Here is a 20,420-nt window from a genome sequence, read left to right as displayed (position 1 = left end):
AAGCTGAAGCTAAGAGGAACCTGAAGATGTGTCAGGTATAATCACAAGTAGAGTAGGTATTGGTGTGCACTCAAGGTCACTGTAGAAGTGAGGTGCTGGTAGAACGGACCGTGGTGGTCCCTGAAATACATAGCAAAAATTCACCGCACACTCTAATGGAATGATTTGCAACCATCTGTGGAATTTTATTTTAGACAAAGAAAATAAGTGCCAAGTTACAAAAATTGGTCCAAAACCCAGTAAAGTAGAGACACCCAATCACACACAGCTCTGCAGGGAGATCAGGAGAGCAGAGAGTGGCCATTACGTATCACACTGATAACTTCTCTTCAGGTAAAACAAGCTCTGGAGGCAGAGTTATCTTTCAGGCAGCGTCCTCCCCAGAGCCTGGAAGAGGTCATTTATATAAACTGATAAAAGATAATAATGATAATAATTTTTATTTATATAGCGCCAACATATTCCGCAGCACTTTACAATTAAGCGAGGACATGTAAAGACAATTTCTCAGCAACAACACATTTGATATGAGACACACAGGGAGGATTTTTTCAGCAGTTTATAGCCTGTATGCCCATATTAATAGTTTAGGTCAAATATAGGGACAGACTCCCTTCTAGTTAGTCAGACTCTTTTCTACACTGATGAGAGGGAAATCCCTAAAACAGACAGTCTGCACATGGGTTTATGGCATTTATCCATGGTCATACTGCAAGGCTTGTTAGCGTCAGACTGACTTATAGGGTAGTACTAGTCACCTCTCCTAGGTTGTGTTTTGAAGGACAGTTTTTCTGTTCTGCAAGAGAGCTAATTTCAGGGGAAAAGTTCAGGGAAACTAAAACACTTCCTCTGTTTTGGACTAGACATTGTTGGTGCATCCTTACAACAATGCTGCCTCCAGCTGATGAAATGTCTGTTTCAGGAAACCAGAGGATGAGGTTGGCATTCTATATAAGATGGTTGCCCCGAAAATTGAGTATTAACTTTACTTTATATAGTGGGACAAAATGCTAGAACTTTGTACATTGTAGCATTTGAGTAAACTTTATGAAGAAGCTGGTGGCTGGGACAGTAATATGGTGCCCAGTTCCAATCACTGCACATTAGTGTATGCAGCTAATGCTGTATTGGGCGATTTAGCTGTTGCTATATTTGCACCTTTTAGCTTTTATTTTCTAATATCCTTGAAAGACATGATGTAAGAAGGCTTTACAAAACAACAGATCCTCTTATGTCTGTCTGAACGTTGGAGGTACACATATATACTCTGTAGCTACTTCATGACTTACTGGGCTTACAGTGTACTCATTCACATAGACTTCATCCTTGTTCAGTCTGGCAATAACAAATCTGGTACAGTAAGCCATTACCAAAAACACACAGATATGTAGTTCTTCAGGGAGCACCTGCTTAGCATTAGAAACCATTTTCGGCTATGTCAGCTCATCTTCCAATAACTAATGCTTTTGCCAAGTTCTTAATAAGCCACACAGTCTGGCTATTATAAACAATTCTTCATCACGTCAGTCTTAACTCTGCCAAAACTCCTTAAGGAGAAGCCAAGTTATGATAGTTGTCTAGGTTTCTTGAGGACAATCAGTAGGATTTTTTGTCATGATATGCAGAATTTAATTAGCACACAGCAGCCACAAATGAACCCCCTTCAATGTGAGAATCAGTGAATTATCGGGGTCTACTCTAAAGAAAGCTGGTTCATTTGTTTAAAAATGTCCAAGGTTCTAAAGTTATGTTTGTTTTGTCTTAGTTTTATGGACAACGTTTTTACTAAGTGTTGCATGAGATGTTAGGCGGAGAATTTACTACTATTTTTACTTGAAAAAAAAGTTACATATTTAGCTGAACTAATATTATGCTATATAGTGAGCAAATGTGACATTTTTCAGTACTATAACATAAGCTCTCAGTGCAAACATGCCATGAGAGGCACCTTATGGCTGCTGTCAGCACTTGTGTCTTGAGAGAAAGGAGCTCTGACCGTGGCTGGTCCAATTCTGTGTGTCTTTGTGGTGAAACCTTATGCATTACTCGCTCCTGTTAGCAAACAAGAGAGTTGGGATTGGACCCAAGGGTCATGGAAAAGGCATGGAGAGGGAGACAAGTACTTCATTCAACCTTGAGTGGGAAAACTGGGCATTATAGTAGTGTCTCATCCTGATCTTTGCTATAGGACCCAAAGTCTTCTATGTGTGCCACATAATACTACTGCCAATGTACCTTTAGTGTACAGTGTATATATACAGGTCCTTCTCAAAAAATTAGCATATAGTGTTAAATTTCATTATTTACCATAATGTAATGATTACAATTAAACTTTCATATATTTTAGATTCATTATCCACCAACTGAAATTTGTCAGGTCTTTTATTGTTTTAATACTGATGATTTTGGCATACAACTCCTGATAACCCAAAAAACCTGTCTCAATAAATTAGCATATCAAGAAAAGGTTCTCTAAACGACCTATTACCCTAATCTTCTGAATCAACTAATTAACTCTAAACACATGCAAAAGATACCTGAGGCTTTTAAAAACTCCCTGCCTGGTTCATTACTCAAAACCCTCATCATGGGTAAGACTAGCGACCTGACAGATGTCAAGAAGGCCATCATTGACACCCTCAAGCAAGAGGGTAAGACCCAGAAAGAAATTTCTCAACAAATAGGCTGTTCCCAGAGTGCTGTATCAAGGCACCTCAATGGTAAGTCTGTTGGAAGGAAACAATGTGGCAGAAAACGCTGTACAACGAGAAGAGGTGACCGGACCCTGAGGAAGATTGTGGAGAAGGACCGATTCCAGACCTTGGGGAACCTGAGGAAGCAATGGACTGAGTCTGGTGTGGAAACATCCAGAGCCACCGTGCACAGGCGTGTGGAGGAAATGGGCTACAGGTGCCGCATTCCCCAGGTAAAGCCACTTTTGAACCATAAACAGCGGCAGAAGCGCCTGACCTGGGCTACAGAGAAGCAGCACTGGACTGTTGCTAAGTGGTCCCAAGTACTTTTTTCTGATGAAAGCAAATTTTGCATGTCATTCGGAAATCAAGTTGCCAGAGTCTGGAGGAAGACTGGGGAAAAGGAAATGCCAAAATGCCTGAAGTCCAGTGTCAAGTACCCACAGTCAGTGATGGTGTGGGGTGCCATGTCAGCTGCTGGTGTTGGTCCACTGTGTTTCATCAAGGGCAGGGTCAATGCAGCTAGCTATCAGGAGATTTTGGAGCACTTCATGCTTCCATCGGCTGAAATGCTTTATGGAGATGAAGATTTCATTTTTCAGCACGACCTGGCACCTGCTCACAGTGCCAAAACCACTGGTAAATGGCTTACTGACCATGGTATTATTGTGCTCAATTGGCCTGCCAACTCTCCTGACCTGAACCCCATAGAGAATCTGTGGGATGTTGTGAAGAGAAAGTTGAGAGACGCAAGACCCAACACTCTGGATGAGCTTAAGGCCGCTATTGAAGCATCCTGGGCCTCCATAACATCTCAGCAGTGTCACAGGCTGATTGCCTCCATGCCACGCCGCATTGAAGCAGTCATTTCTGCCAAAGGATTCCCGACCAAGTATTGAGTGCATAACTGAACATTATTATTTGATGTTTTTTTTGTTTGTTATTAAAAAACACTTTTATTTGATTGGCCGGGTGAAATATGCTAATTTATTGAGACAGGTTTTTTGGGTTATCAGGAGTTGTATGCCAAAATCATCAGTATTAAAACAATAAAAGACCTGACAAATTTCAGTTGGTGGATAATGAATCTATAATATATGAAAGTTTAATTGTAATCATTACATTATGGTAAATAATGAAATTTAACACTATATGCTAATTTTTTGAGAAGGACCTGTATATTTAAAAATATATACAGCCTCTGGCAACAATTAAGAGACCACCACATCAAAACCCTGTCACGGGCAGCCCAATCTCCAGACCTGAACCCCATTGAAAACCTCTGGAATGTAATCAAGAGAATGATGGATAGTCACAAGCCATCAAACAAAGAAGAACTGCTTAAATTTTGGCTCCAGAAGCAGTGTGAAAGACTGGTGGAAAGCATGCCAAGACGCAAGAAAGATGTGATTAAAAATCATGGTCATTCCACAAAATATTGATTATTGATTTCTGAAATCTTCCTGAGTTAAAACATTAGTATTGTTGTTTCTAAATGATTATGAACTTGTTTTCTTTGCATTATTTGAGGTCTGAAAGCACTGAGGTTTTTTAATTTTGACCATTTTTCTTTGTCAGAGAAAAATACAAAATGTATTGCTTGGAAATTCGGAGACATGCTGTTAGACGTTTATAGAATAAATGAGCAATTTACATTTTACTCAAAAATATACCTATAAAGAGAAAAATCAGACAAACTGAACATTTTGAAGTGGTCTCTTAATTTTTGCCAGAGCTGTATATATGTACACACACAATATACTATATTCAGTATATATACATCCATATGCGTGCTGGACATTGCCAAGCCTGTGTACCCACAGGACGCAGGGAACAGAGTCCGGCTAAGGACATTTGTGTTGTTTTGCCTGCTCTAGGGTCATGAACCTTTTGTTGTTGCTGCCGGGTTGATGAAGCAAATAAACCCACATGGACTTTTAACCCCTTCAAGTCGCGGCCCTTTTTCGTTTTTGCATTTTCGTTTTTCACTTCCCTCCTTCCCAGAGCCATAACTTTTTTATTTTTCCGTCAATATGGTCATGTGAGGGCTTATTTTTTGCGGGACGAGTTGTACTTTTGAATGACACCATTGGTTTTACCATGTCTTTTACTAGAAAACAAGAAAAAAATTCCAAGTGCTGTGAAATTGCAAAAAAAGTGCAATCACACACTTGTTTTTTGTTTGGCTTTTTTGGTAGATTCACTAAATGCTAAAACTGACCTGCCATTGTGATTCTCTAGGTAATTACGAGTTCATAGACACCTAACATGTCTAGGTTATTTTTTATCCAAGTGGTGAAAAAAAATTCAAAACTTTGCTTAAAAAAAAAAAGTGCCATTTTCCGATACCCGAAGCGTCTCCATTTTTCGTAATCTGGGGTCGGGTGAGGGCTTATTTTTTGCGTGCTGAGCTGACGTTTTTAATAATATCACTTTTGTGCAGATACGTTCTTTTGATCGCCCATTATTGCATTTTAATGCAATGTCGCGGCGACCAAAAAAACGTAATTCTGGTGTTTCGATTTTTTTTTTGCTACGCTGTTTAGCGATCAGGTTAATGCTTTTTTTAATTGATAGATCGGGCGATTCTGAATGCGGCGATACCAAATACGTGTAGGTTTGATTTTTTTTTTTATTGTTTTATTTAGGATGGGGCGAAAGGGTGGTGATTTAAACTTTTATATTTTTTATATTTTTTTCATATTTTTAAAAACATTTTTTTTTTTACTTGTGCCATGCTTCAATAACCTCCATGGGAGGCTAGAAGCTGGCACCACTCGATTGGCTCTGCTACATAGCAGCGATCATGAGAGCGCTGCTATGTAGCTGAATTGCAGGAGTGCTGTGAGCGCCGACCACAGGGGGGCGCTCACAGCAGGCCGGCATCAGTAACGATAGAGGTCTCAAGGACCTCTATGGTTACTGTCCTGACACATTGCCGATCCCCGATCATGTGACAGGGGTCGGCGATGACGTCAATTCCGGCCGCCCGGCCAGAAGCGCCGGTTAAATGCCGCTGTCTGCGTTTGACAGCGGCATTTAACAGGTTAATACCGGCGGGTGAATTCACCCGCCGCTATTGCGCGCACATGTCAGCTGTACAAAACAGCTGACATGTCGCGACTTTGATGTGGGCTCACCGCCGGAGCCCACATCAAAGGGGGGACACGGCATGCGCCGTAATAGTACGGCGCATGTCGTGAAGGGGTTAAGAGAACGTGTCTCCTGTCTTCCTCCTGCAGCACCTGAGTGAGTACGAAATCCTTACATTTGGTGGAGCATACCAGGACCAAGAGCGACCGCAGAGCCATCTGGAGATCCGCAGAGCCGTCTGGAGGTCCGCAGAGCCATGCAGAGAGGTATGGAGCCATGTAGAGCCATGCGGAGAGGTGTGGAGCTGTGCAGAGCCATGCATGGCCCTTGCAGAAAGGTGCAGAACCTTGCGGAGCCGCGCAGAGCGGTGCAGAGCCTTGCTGTGCAGAACTGTGCAGAGCCTTGCAGAGTCGGACAGAGCCTTGCAGAACAGTGCGGAGCCTCACTGTGAGGAACTGTTGGGGCAGACAGACTGCCATGTGCAGCGCCCCAGAGTCCTGGTCGTTGCAGTACTGTTGCTCCGCCACTAAGGGGGGCTATGGTACGTCTGATGGCACTGAAGGAGTTCATCTGACCAGGTATCACAGACACCAATACATTTCACAGTCTGGCCTCCAGGGGGAGCTAAAGGCACTATGCATTAGGCCACTCCTCACAGTCTGGTAAAACTGGGGGTTGGATAGGAAGTTAGATCAGAAAGCTGACTGGGTTGGAACCAGGCAACACCTTGTGGCAGAGGGTGTTGTAGGGGAAGATTCAGAGGGGTCCCTGTCAGGGATGGGATCCTGACAGAGGCCTAGCGAACAGAGAGAACGTTACGGGACCGCGCCTGCACCTGATCGCGGCAGTACCCTAAGAAAGGACAAGAAGCGAGGTATATTGTGCTGAGTGAGAAACGAGATCAACGCAACAAGGAGAAATACCAGTGGGAGTCGTGCTGTAAGATCGAGGCAACATCCTACTGAGGCGCGTAGCCGGTGGCCGGAACGCCGAGGAAGTATCAGGCTCCAAGCAATACTTCAAACCTACGGCAGGACAGTCAGCTATAGGCGGGCTGCCTCACACCAATCACCTATGAAGACATGGGGGGCACACTAGGAGAAGGGCGACACTAGGGTCCAGGAAGAGCTCCGAGCCTACCCGTCATACGGGTGCGTCCTAGCCATATCATCTGGGGGACGAAGAAGAACATCAGAATCCAGTTGTGAGGGAACACGAGAAACAGACACAACAGTTGTGGGGACTATCCCGTGAGCACAGCAGGGGAGGACCGCAACACACAAGCGCTAGAAGGTAGGCACAGATTTCCACCTGCAAAGGGAACTCTGGAGGTGCCATCAGACCGGCCGGACTTGCGCAGCCTGGTTAACCGTATTCCGGACCGAGGATCCTGAAGCCTTCAGTAAAGAGGTAAAGAGACGACTGCAACCTGGTGTCCTCGTTATTTACCGCGACCGGCACAGCACCGCACTACCACCACCATCCACACCCTATCATTTGGGCGCCCCTCAGCAGGGTCACGGACCGGGCCTAGCCACCGTGACAACCCCCAGAGCAGAGACTCAGAGGCCTGGTGCCGGGTACCCCTCGGCCCTGCGACAGTGGGGGGGGGGCGCTGCACATGCACAGGTAGTGAGGGGCCTGAGAGGGCCGTGGGGAGTCCATGGTGTGCACCCGAAGGAGGGATGGTTGCCCGAAAGGTGGTGGAGTCCCAAAAGGGGTGGTGACCCAAATAGGGATGGTTGCCCAGAAAGGGGTGGAGTCCCAAAAGGGGGCAGTGACCCAAAAGGGGGCGGAGTCCCAAAAGGGGGCAGTGACCCAAAAGGTGATGGTGACCCAAAAGGGGGTGAAGTCACAAAAGTCGGTGGTGACCCATATAGGATGGTGGCCCAAAAAGGGGCAGTGGCAAATGCGCCAGAGGACTGTTGCCAGGAACAGTTTTCAAACAGCACGTGTCTGGTGTCCTGCGTCAATTATACATCTGACGAGATGTCACAGAGGTGCTCTGTAGAAGTCAATGGAGAGAGCGTGACTGGACTTCTGGACTCAGGAAGTTCAGTGACACTGGAGAGCGCCACACTCCCTGTCTCTTTGATCCCCAGAAGGAAGATGGACATCTACTGCATCCATAGGGTCCCTAGGGATTATCCGGACTGAGGATCCTGAAGCCTTCAGTAAAGAGGTAAAGAGACGACTGCAACCTGGTGTCCTCGTTATTTACCGCGACCGGCACAGCACCGCACTACCACCACCATCCACACCCTATCATTTGGGCGCCCCTCAGCAGGGTCACGGACCGGGCCTAGCCACCGTGACAACCCCCAGAGCAGAGACTCAGAGGCCTGGTGCCGGGTACCCCTCGGCCCTGCGACAGTGGGGGGGGGGCGCTGCACATGCACAGGTAGTGAGGGGCCTGAGAGGGCCGTGTGGAGTCCATGGTGTGCACCCCAAGGAGGGATGGTTGCCCGAAAGGTGGTGGAGTCCCAAAAGGGGTGGTGACCCAAATAGGGATGGTTGCCCAGAAAGGGGTGGAGTCCCAAAAGGGGGCAGTGACCCAAAAGGGGGCGGAGTCCCAAAAGGGGGCAGTGACCCGAAAGGTGATGGTGACCCAAAAGGGGGTGAAGTCACAAAAGTCGGTGGTGACCCAAATAGGATGGTGGCCCAAAAAGGGGCAGTGGCAAATGCGCCAGAGGACTGTTGCCAGGAACAGTTTTCAAACAGCACGTGTCTGGTGTCCTGCGTCAATTATACATCTGACGAGATGTCACAGAGGTGCTCTGTAGAAGTCAATGGAGAGAGTGTGACTGGACTTCTGGACTCAGGAAGTTCAGTGACACTGGAGAGCGCCACACTCCCTGTCTCTTTGATCCCCAGAAGGAAGATGGACATCTACTGCATCCATAGGGTCCCTAGGGATTATCCGGTGTCCAGGGTAATCATTGGGACACCCACGTTTATTACCAGCCATGATGTCCCTGTTGTTCTGGACTTGCCGTACGCTATTGTAATTGGTCAGGACTTTGAGTTGTTTGGGAACTTGAGGGAGGAAATGGGATTGTCTGATTGCTGAGGGGGAGACAGGATGACACTAAGGGAGGCCCACCGTAGCTCACGGCTGTAGGCGTTCCTGGTGGTGAGATGCATAAAGAGGGGAAGGTAGCATCCCCTAAGGTCGATGTCTCAGAATTAGAGGTGACCAACAGTGTGACCTTTGAAAACAGGGTAGCTCCAGGAAAGGGGTCTGACACCTGTTTAAGTGGGGACTTGTTGTGCTAGGGTGACAGGGTGGGTAGTGGTGACACCCATTTAGACTGTGACTCTAACAAAAGGGAAAGAGTGCGGTAAGGAGGACCCGAGAAAAAATGGCAAGTCTTCCTCTTGTCGCCAGGGACACGGCAGCGGCAGAAAGGCAGGTCAGGATAAACCCTTTGAAAAAGAGACTGGGTCAGGTGCAAACAAACTTAATGTCCTTGTTAAGGAGGTCACACTGACAAACCCCAGCACAGAAGTAGTCGCTGATGAGTGGAAAAAAAACCTGACACATTGTGACGCTGGAGGTCCATCAGCAAAGATCGCGGCCAGAGGGATCAGAATCTGACTAAGGACATTTGTGTTGTTTTGCCTGCTTTAAAGGCCATGAACCTTTTGTTGTTGCTGCCGGGTTTATGAAGCAAATAAACCCACATGGACTTTTATGAGAACATGTCTCCTGTCTTCCTCCTGCAGCACCTGAGTATGAAACCCTTGCAATACATATACAATATACTATATATATATATATATATACAGTATATATATATATATATATATATATATATATATACATATATATATATACTGTATATATATATATATATATATATATATATATATATATATATATATATATATATATATATATATATATAGTATATTGAAACCAACCTGCTCTTCGGTAATCTGCAGGAGCCACTGGGGTAATCAGAATCATATATTGCTATACATGGTATTGTGGATTCAAAGCTAGATTGAAAGAATTTACAATAAGTGAGCTTTCACACTGCGTCTTGGCACCCATTGGTTGGTGCCATCGGGGCAAAACTCTGTTGGTACCATCATAGTCTATGGGCCCGTCGGCGCATGCACCTGAATCCTGTTTTGCTGAGGGTTAGGACATAAGCTCCCACCGGACCATCAAATGAGTGGCAAAATGCAATGTGAAAGCACCCTAATATTGAATCTATGGAAGGAAAATCACTGATATAGGAATCCCAATGTTTTACTGATTGACAAAACCCTTTAATTACTTTTTATACACTCAGCCACCATCTTTTTCCGTTGTATTAATGATCTGTTATTCTAATCTCATCACTTAAAAAACTGAAGCTATTTGGAAAAAATAAAGCGACCAACGTTATACGACAAAGATGGTCGGCTACTAAGCTAACACTGTAAAACCTGTAACATTCCACATGTATGAAGCTTGGTCACACAAATCCCAGTGTGCAGTAAGCAGCATAGCAATACGCGCTGGCCTAGTGAACAGAGTGCACCATTGTGGAATACCTAGATGACATAACTTGTGTCTTATTACTGAGCGGAGGTTTATTTGCCGTGTGTCTAAGGTTAAACAACTCTGGAGGAGTTATAAATGGAGGTAGGAAATCCCTGTTAAAATGTAGGAGACAAAAATATTGCTACAGGTGTATAGTAAAACTAAACAGATATAAAACGTAATGAGCTGTCATATATGGCAGGTCTCCGGGTTAATTGACCGTGTCATTCACAACTTTTATTTGACAAAAAGAATGCCTTGTGTATCTGTCTGCTGGAAAGACACAGCGGGGAATAGCGGTTCAAGCATCATAAGATGGTCAGACTGTTTCCATTCTATGTTATACCCGAGCAGCATAAGCACTTTATCAATCACTTACCAAATATCCTTTTTTCTCTTATATTGTATTAAAGCGAATCAGTCACTAAGTTTCACTGCATTCTTCGATAAAAAGATATCTTAGACCTGATGAGGTTGGTGTGCTTACTTTGAAATTTCATGATTATATAATCCTGTTTGAAAGCTTTAACTCCATCTCTGCACATCTAGACTGATTGATAGCTCTTCTCTCCTGCTGAGATCTCACACTGCTGAGCATAAGCTGCAACTGTCAGGGTGGGCAGAGATTTAATACAATTGGACTGATGAGCTCTCTCACATTTTATTTGGGCTCATAAAATACTGACTTTTGTATCAGGATTATATAGCCATTCTATTTATTAGGAAATTGCAAAAACCCCAACAAGCTATTTTAAGCGTCAAGATGGGTCAGAGTGTTTTAAACAATATATATAAATTTTATTAAGGAATCATACATATCATGAAATAAAATACAGACAGAGCACCAAAAACTAAATAAAAGAGCTCACATATCTGAATAGTTGCCTGTGTTTTGAAATGTAAAAGCAATGAGCAGCTGCACTGGCAGAGTAAATAATAATGCCCACTACAAAATTAAGGCTGTTTCAATTTATTTATTAATAAAATTTATACATATTGTTTAAAATACTCTCTGACCCCTCTTTACGCTTAAATTAGCTTGTTGGGGTTTTTGTGATATCGGTATCTTTTGAGTTTTTTTGATTTATGATTAATCCCATTTCAGAGTAATTCTGGCGTCTAAAGCTATTTATTAGTATGTTCAGTTTTTATTGTGATATCTAATGACAGATTCTCTCTAAATCCCTATATAGCATCATTATAATACATGATAAAAATGTTTAGTATAAACACTTATCAATGGGGATAATAATGACAGAGGCAGGTTGGTCATCCTATATAAAACCCAGTGGAATATTTTTTAGCTATTAAATAATTTATTATAATTTAGAATCAGTACTCAAAAAATGAGAGCTGGAAATTGATGAAATTGCTAGTTTTCATATAAAAGGTGATTCCACCTGAAAACAATTATCAAGTTTCTGGATGCAGATAGCAAGTATGCACCAGCGCTGACACTTAAATGTCGGTGCTTACAGCTGCATGTACTGATGCACCCCTTGCCCATGTGCGTAATAAACTGTACTCACTGGAAAAAAAATGATGTTGTGCTAAAATGCCCTTATTGTGAATGTCAGTAGGCTGATAAGTCTTACCTGTCTGTACCTGGATGGCTTTCGAAGTCTTCTGTAGTGATTAGCGGTCTGCAATATGCTGGATGGGAATGCGGTGGATCTTTCACTTTGGATCTGTGCTCTACTGAACAGTGTCGGCAGCGTTCCGGCCGTTCATGCTCGCTTAGACATTTGTTTAAAAAAGTAAAACTGCTGCCCCATGTCTCTGTGACGTTACCAGTTATGAGCTCTCTTCAAGGCAAAAAAGTAGAGTTCTGATTATCTGACGCACCGTCCTCCTTCATCAGGGATTACACTCTTGGCTGTGGCAAATCACAGACCGCTATTCACCACAGAAGACTTCGAAAGCCATCCAGGTAGAGACAACCTACACTGACAGGTAAGACCACTGACAGGTAAGACTTATCAGCCAACTTTCCATTGAATAGGTGACAAATGTTGGATCAGTGAGGTCCTTTAGAACTTGACCCCTGTGCCTCCCCAGCTAAAAGGAGGAGTTTAAAGAGGCATTGGTTGAATATGTGAATTGCTCCACTCCATTCAAGGCCAGGTGCAGATGAGCACATTATCGATCTGTGCGATCCGACAAAGTATAGATGTTAGTCTATGGGGCAGTGCACGTGTCCAATTTTTTCCTCGGACAGAGGACCAATGAAAAAAATTGCTGCATGTCCGAGTTTGATTCAATATTCAGATCACACTCGGCCATACAAGTCAATGAGTACGCGGAAATCACCAGACTGCATTCGGGTAACAGATGATTGCTGTCTGCTTCCATGCACCAACACAATGAGAAGATGGAGAAATTTTGTTCTCCATCTTCTACTCACAGTGTGCTCCAATTCTTTCCACTGACAGAAACGGATCACACTATGCTGACACTCGCATCAAACTCTCATCAGAGTTTCATCAGTGTACCGTAATTTGCATAATCGGTCGGAACCTCTCGGATAATAGAATCTATGGTCGTCTGCACAAGCCCTAATAGAAACAGTCTCCATCACTCCCATACAGTTTAGTAGAGCAACACTGAGCATTCTCAACCAGGTAATAAATGTTTTTGGATGCAATATCCCTTAACACTTTTCTTCCTTATAAGATCCACTTCTTGTCCAAAACATACATCAAAACTGCAACCATCTGAACTGTATCAAACTAATCTAACCATGCTTTGCTTCAATTTTTCAAAGAGTAGGGAAAAAATTACTTCACTGATTGAGACTTTTGTATTGAAATTTTATTGAGTAATTTTTTTGTGTCTTATGCACATGGTAAAGACATAAGCAATGCGTCCATACAAATAATTACTGTGTCTTGCTGCTGGTCTCCAATAGGTGGAGGCCAAAAATGATGTATAAGAAAGTCAATGTCACTGTCAGCACATACACCCAAATCCCGTTTTGTGGGGGTTCGGATGTAAGCCCCTATGGAGACATGGAACGTAGGGAAACACTAAGTGAACATAGCCTTGTGGTGGATCTTTTCCAGCAGCCTAATCAATCTGATTAACCCCTCCTGCTCTATAAAACACTGTCTATGGACTGAACAACATTTCTAAGCCAACTGCTTCCCTATTATATACATTTGTTTGTAGAGAACATTTACAGATCTTTATGCATCTGAGGCGTTCTGTATATAATAACTTGAAAGATATTATTTACAAGATTCATGATACTGGAAATTTTGCAAAAATATTGAAAATATTAGATGTTATTTAAAAATGTGTTTCAAGACGTAGTATAATTATATAGCTCATAAAACTTGATCACATTTCTTTTTAAAGAGGCTAAAAATGGAACCTGGAACCCTCATCATTGGGCTGTTAATTTATTGGCCCTTGGCTCATGAATTAAGATTTCTATTTTACAGTACAGATGTTGACTGCATTACTGCATCAGGAAATGCTTTACTACCTCATAACTTTTTGCTGGTGGCTGTGCATCATGCTACGCAGACATTTAAGCAAGTGACTCCACTTCACAGTACAATATCAGTGACATTATAAGCAGGACAAATACGATTTGAGTGAAATATAAGAAATATTAACTGATGTGAAGTCACAATTACTATGCTGACAACAACTCTATATATTCAAGTCTCAACGATTTAAACAGCATAACCCTCTTCATTTCTCAAACACTGGCCTTCACTCATGTTAGACAGCAAGGCTCCTATGTTAGGGGTGGTGCTGTTAGCACAGGAGGCAGCAGTTTCTTCTGTGCTGGGCTGCACTCCCACCGCATGGAAGGTGTATATACAGCTCCTCTGGAGGAGCCTACTGTGTGATATGTGCACAAAACGGCCAGTAATGACAGTGTGACAGTCTGGATCCTGCTAGATAACCTACCACTGGAGGCCATTAGCATATCAATTGCAAGACAGGTTCAGCAGCCAATGGGCTACCCTTTTGTATCTGTCAACCAATTTCACAATATATACTCCATACATGTTTAACAAATCTCTGAGACCTGGTCAGTCTAGTTTACTTTAAAAAAACATACAGAATAACTGTACAAGCCTTTTTGAAAAGTTTAAATAAATGTCCACCAAACTTGCCTGATTGAAGGCTCCTCAGTGCACTTCTTCCTGCTGCTGCTGAAATCTCATACTGCTCATTATAAGGTGCAGCTGTCAGTCAGGTTGTGGGTGGGCATGTTAATTTAATACAATTGGATTCATGAGTAGTGATGGGTGAACCCCTGGATGCTCAGGTCCGGCGGGTTCGGCCGAACAGTTAAAAAAGTTTGGTTCGGGTATCAGTCCAATACCCGTACCTAAACCAAGACCCCATTCATTTGAATGAGGGGCCCGAACATCCTGTGTTTGCCATGCTGTCATGTGCATGACAGTGCGGCAAACACTACTTTTAATGGTCGGTAAAATAATTACCCCCTTTCAGACAGCCGCTGTGAGCCCGCAGCTGTGATCGGAGGTAAAAAGTTTACCTCTGGTCACTGGCGTCGGCTGATGGGACAACTAATCCCATCAGCCTACCCCTGCTGCCGCTAATAACAGTGAGAGCAGGGGGTGGCTGATCGGAGTATTCATCAGCCGGCGCCTGTGCTCTAAATAAATAGTAATAAAAAAAGGGCATGGGTTCTCCTGTATTTTTGATAACCAGCCTAGCAAAACTGACAGCTGCGGGCTCCAACACTCAGCTGTCAGCCATTTTTTAAAATTATTTAAATAAATAATTTTAAAAAATGAAGTGGGGCCCCCTCCATTTTTGATAACCAGCTAAGCTAAAACAGACAGTTGGAGGCTGGTATTCTCAGGCTGGTAATGGGCCATGGTTACCGTATTTGTCCCCCTCAATCTAAAAATAGCAGCCAGCAGCCACTCAGAAAAGGCGCATCTATTAGATACGCCATTTCTGGTGCTTTGACCGTCTCTTCCTATTTGCCCTGTGGTGGTGGCAATATGGATTCTCACTCATCACCATTCTCAAGTAGATTTTCAAAGTACGTACCAGTCTCATCAGGTCTGAGAGCTCTATCTATCAACCCCTTCACAATGAAGCATGTTTTCACCTTCCTGACAAGGCCATTTTTTTCAACTTCATCAGATTCTGCCGATTCTGAGAGTTTTCTCTTGACATATTGTACTTCCTGATAGTTGTAAAATTTGTTCTATACGATTTGCATGTATTTGTGAAAATATTGAAAATATGTTGAACATTTAAAAAATGTAGCAATTTACAACTTTTTCATTTTTATGCACTTTAAATAGTTATACCACAGTTATGTCACACAAAATTGTTAATAAATAACATTTCCCACATGTCTACTTTACATCAGAACAATTTTTTAAACATAATATTTTAGTTAGGAAGTTAGAAGGGTTAAAATTTGACCAGCAATGTCTCATTTTTCCAACAAAATTTACTAATCTATTTTTTATGGACTACATCACATTTGAAGTGATTTTGAGGGTCTATATGACAGAAAATACCCAAAAGTTACATCATTCTAAAACCTGCACCCCTCAATGTATTCAAAAACTAAATTCAAGAAGTATACTAACCCTTCAGGTGCTTCACAGGAATTAATGAATGTAGAATGTAGAATTTTTTCACAAAAATTATATTTGAGACCTAATTTTTATAATTTCACAAGGGTACCAGAAGAAAATTGACCCCAAAAATTGTTGTGCAACTTCTCCTGAGTACGCCAATACCCCATATGTGGGGGAAAATCACTGTTGGAGCGCACAGCAGTGCACGGAAGGAAAGGAGCACCGCTTGACTTTTTGAACTCAAAATTGGCTGGAATCGAGAGCGGACGCAATGTACCTGATGTGCCTAAACAGTCGAAATCTCCAACAAGTAACCCCATTTGGGAAATGAGACCCTTCAAGAACTTATCTAAATGAGTGGAGAGCACCTTGAACCCCCAGATGCTTCACAGAAATTTAAAACAATGAGCTGTGAAAATAAAAAAAATCTAATTTTTTCCACAAAAATGATTTTTAAGCCCAAATTTTTTTATTTTCTCAAGGGTACCAGGAGAAAATGGACCAAAATTTGTTGAGCAATTTCTCCTGAGTATACCGATATCCCATATGTGGGGGAAAACCACTGTTTGGGCAGGCTCGGAAGGGAAGTAGCTCTGTTTGACTTTTTGAATGCAAAATTGGCTGGAATTAAGAGAGGACGCCATGGCGCAGTTGGAGAGCCCCTGGCATGCCTAAAAAGTGGAAACCAAAAACAAATTACCCCATTTAGGAAATGAGACCCTTCAAGGAATTTATCTAAATGTGTGCTGACAACAGAAATTTATAACGTTGAGCCATGAAAATAAAAAAAATCTAATTTTTTTCACAAAAATGTTTTTTATTCCCAATTTTTTATTTTTCACTAGGGTAAAAGGAGAAAATGGCCCCAAAAAATTGTTTTGCAATTTCCCCGGGTACGCCGATACCTCATATGTGATGGAAAGCTACTATTTGGGCACATGGCAGGGGTCGGGAGAGAAGGAGTGACGGTTTGGAGCACAGACTTTAATGTAATGGTCTGCGAGTGCCATGTCACATTTCGAGAGCTCCTGATGTGAATAAACAGTGGAAACCCCCCACATGTGATCCTATTTTGGAAACTAGACCCACAAAGGAATCTATCTAGATATGTGGTTAGCACCTTGAACCCCAAGGTGCTTCAAAGAAATTTATGAGGTTGAGCTGTGAAAATTTTAAAAAATCACATTTTTTCCGCAAAAATGTTTTTTAGCCTCACTTTTTTATTTTCACAAGGGTAACAGGAGAAAATGGACCAAAAAAATTGTTGTGCAATTTCCCCTGAGTACACCAATACCCCATATGTGGTTGAAAACTACTGTTGGGGCGCATGGCAGGGCTCAGAAGGAAAGGAGTGTTGGTTTTGAGTATAGACTTTGATGGAATAATCTGCACATGCCATGTTGTGTATGGAGAGCTCCTGATGTGCCTAAACAGTGGAAACCCTCCACATGTAACCGTATTTTGGAAACTAGACCCCCAAAGAAATTTTTGGGGGTCCTTGAACACCTAGGTGCTGCACAAAAATTTTAAAAGTTGAGCTGTGAAAATAAAAAAAAATCACACTTTTTCCACAAAAATATTTTTTGCCCTTTTTTTATTTTCACAAGGGTAACAAGAGAAAATGGACAGTAAAAACTGTTGTGCAATTTCCCTTGAGTACGTCGATACCCCATATGTGGTAGAAAACTATTATTTGGGTGCATGACAGGGCTCGAAAGGGAAGGAGAGACTATATGGAGCGCAGACTTTGATAGAATGATCTGCACGTGCCATGTCGCATTTGGAGAGCCCATGATGTGCCTAAACAGTGGAATTCCCCATCAAGTGACCCCATTTTGGAAACTACACCTACCTTTCAAGGAATTTATCTAGAGGCATAGTTTTATAATAATGATTATAGCTTTTGGTTTTACTGGTGTATGAATTTATAAAGTGGTGGTATGTGTACGTTGGGTGGGGTACTCCAGATTATAAAAGTTTGTTGTGTCAACAGGGTAAAAACAAATGTTATTAATTTATGGATGTGTGGTACGCTTTGAAGCAGTCTTTAATGCAAAGGCCAGGTTTCTCAGGGCAGGCTTCACAATGGTAAATTGTGTATTTCATATTCCTCTCTTAGAGCATACTCTGCACATTTTTTTGTGATCTTCTCTTCTTCTCTCTTTGGGGAACCACTCCTGGAAAATGTTGACTTGGGACAATATGGGCGCCATCAGTTTTAGAAGTACTGAGACCCTCACCTTTCTGAGTGTCATACATTAGGTCCTTGATGACTACCTCAAACTGAAGGGAGATCCCCATATTGCATGCAGATCGAAACAATGCATAAGCATTGTACAATGCCATCTGTACAATGTTCACGGACAATTTTTAGTACCATATTTTAGCTTTTCACATGACACTGTATTGTTTGAGGACCTGAACGGACAGATCTACACACCCCATGTACCGCTACAGGGCGAGTGGGAAGAGCCGAGCAAAGCACCAGAATTGGCGTATCTAATAGATGCACCATTTCTGGGCAGCTGCGGGATGTAATTTTAGGCTAGTGGGCCAATATCCATGGCCCCTTACCAGCCTAGTAATACCAGCCCCAAGCTGTCTGCTTTAGCAAGGCTGGTTGTCAAAAATGGGGAGGGACACCGTTTTTTTTAAATATTTATTTTAATAATTGGCTTCTACCTTTTTTTTAAATCAAAATTATGTTAACTAAGTACCCAATATTATTGTCATACACTATTTACCGCAGGGTATTTGCTTATTACATTTTTATCTTGGGTATTAACCTTCAATCAGCTGCCTGAAGGAGTAAAGGCAAGTCAAGTCCCCTCATAGCTTACTAGAGACTGCGCCTCAAACTTTGTAGTATCTATGTCTGGAACTACATCTTTCTGAAGCTCAGTCTCAGCAGTCAAGTTAATTAGACTGAGCATCGAAACTAGCAGGTGGGAAGGTGTAATTAAATGATTGACCCCACGATGGAGCACTGAGCGGCAGGACTTAGTTTGAACAGTCATTCTGTGCTGACAGAGTCCCTATAAATAAAAGAAAAATGGTCTTTGTCCTCCCATTCTACTGTGTAAATCCATGGTGATTTAGGGAGAGTCTACACTGGTCTATTTAGGGTGTTGAACACCTACTTGTACTTGTGTGTAGATCAATATCTACTGTATTAGTAGCTTGTTTAGACAGGTAGACTGCATATCCTATGAGCACATAACAATCGACATTAAGATTTTTCTGCTCACAAAAGCTCCCACTGTTCCCAGCGGTATTTCATACTGTTTACAGAGGATGATGTGCTGCCATACAAATGTATAAGGAAGATTGTCTTGTCCTTACCTGTCAAGGTCACACTTCTGTCTTTCATAGTTTTTCACCACTCTTAAAACCTGCACATCTTGACTGAGGAAGCAAGGAGGTAAAAGTCCATGGATGCCCAGCTGCAACCTTTCTTCGAGAGAGAAAGCCATGCCCTTCAAATAGAAAAACAAATAATAAAAATTAAGTCTTTATTGAAGAAAAATGATATAAGAAAAAAATCAATGTAAGTAGTAATACCAGAAAATTGTCATTGTGACCCTTTGACACCAGTCATCAAACGCTATGACTTACAGGTGTCAAAAGAGGTGTCATTTGTGTCATGTGTATGTTAAAGTTAGGTAAGAAAAATGTAGAAAAAGGCAATTTTTTAAATAATAAATTGAAACATGCCCTCCTGCTCTGATCCCTGTGGACTGGAAACACTTACATTTTGTTATTCAGTCACTCAACTGTGTGGACCTATGACTGCCACCAGACTGCTGTAGCCAATCACAGGCCTCAATAGCCAGGTGACCAAAAAGTTATACATCATGAGCAAGAAAGAGCGGGAGAGTATGCCACAGTTTATTGTTTTCCAAACATCACTGGCATTTCCATATCTTTTTTTAGATGTTAGACAACCTTTAATTTATGGACATTTGTTGCAGCAAATTTATGACTGTAAATACCTTCAGTGATGCCACAGCATACTGTATGGTACTCTCATTAACTTTCACAGAGGCCAACATGATGGCACTCTGGGGGCGATTCATCAAGGCTTTTACACCAGAAAACTGTCATAAACGTTTTGAAAAGTCAGAACATTATTGCATAACTTTTGGTGAACCCATGCCAGTTTGAATAAGCCTGCACTGGGACCTGCACTGATCAGCAGAACAGGGAATTTGTAACCTCAAAGGCGTACTTTTATAACCATCACAAAATCGAGAGGCAGGTTGGATGCCTGACTGATGGTCTAGTCCTCGTTCTCTATGAGGCTGCAGGAAAAAGCAGTGTAGCACTTTGCAGCCACATGGGGAATTAATGGACTGGCTATCAAGCATGCGTACTGCAGCTCCATTGTAATGGGGATAAAAGTGCCTTGTTCCACCGATTGGTGCAGGTCCAAGCAGTTAGACTTTCACCAATTAATAAGTCATTACGTATGCTATGAATAAGTGATAATTTGTTTCACTAGATGCCATCTAC

At 42.4% G+C, this 20,420-nt stretch overlaps 1 protein-coding gene across 1 annotated transcript in view; it reads right to left on the bottom strand.

Moving 5' to 3' along the window:
• ME1 (malic enzyme 1) overlaps positions 1-20,420 on the bottom strand; it is a 444,597-nt gene that overhangs the window by 333,987 nt on the left and 90,190 nt on the right. The window contains exon 2 of the mRNA XM_077289802.1: positions 19,251-19,384. Within this exon, the coding sequence (XP_077145917.1) occupies positions 19,251-19,384 (134 nt within the window). The remainder of the gene's footprint in view (positions 1-19,250; positions 19,385-20,420) is intronic.

This window comes from Ranitomeya variabilis, chromosome 2, assembly GCF_051348905.1.
Source record: "Ranitomeya variabilis isolate aRanVar5 chromosome 2, aRanVar5.hap1, whole genome shotgun sequence".
Classification (NCBI taxonomy): Eukaryota; Metazoa; Chordata; class Amphibia; order Anura; family Dendrobatidae; genus Ranitomeya; species Ranitomeya variabilis.
This window is presented reverse-complemented; position numbering and strand designations above follow the sequence as displayed.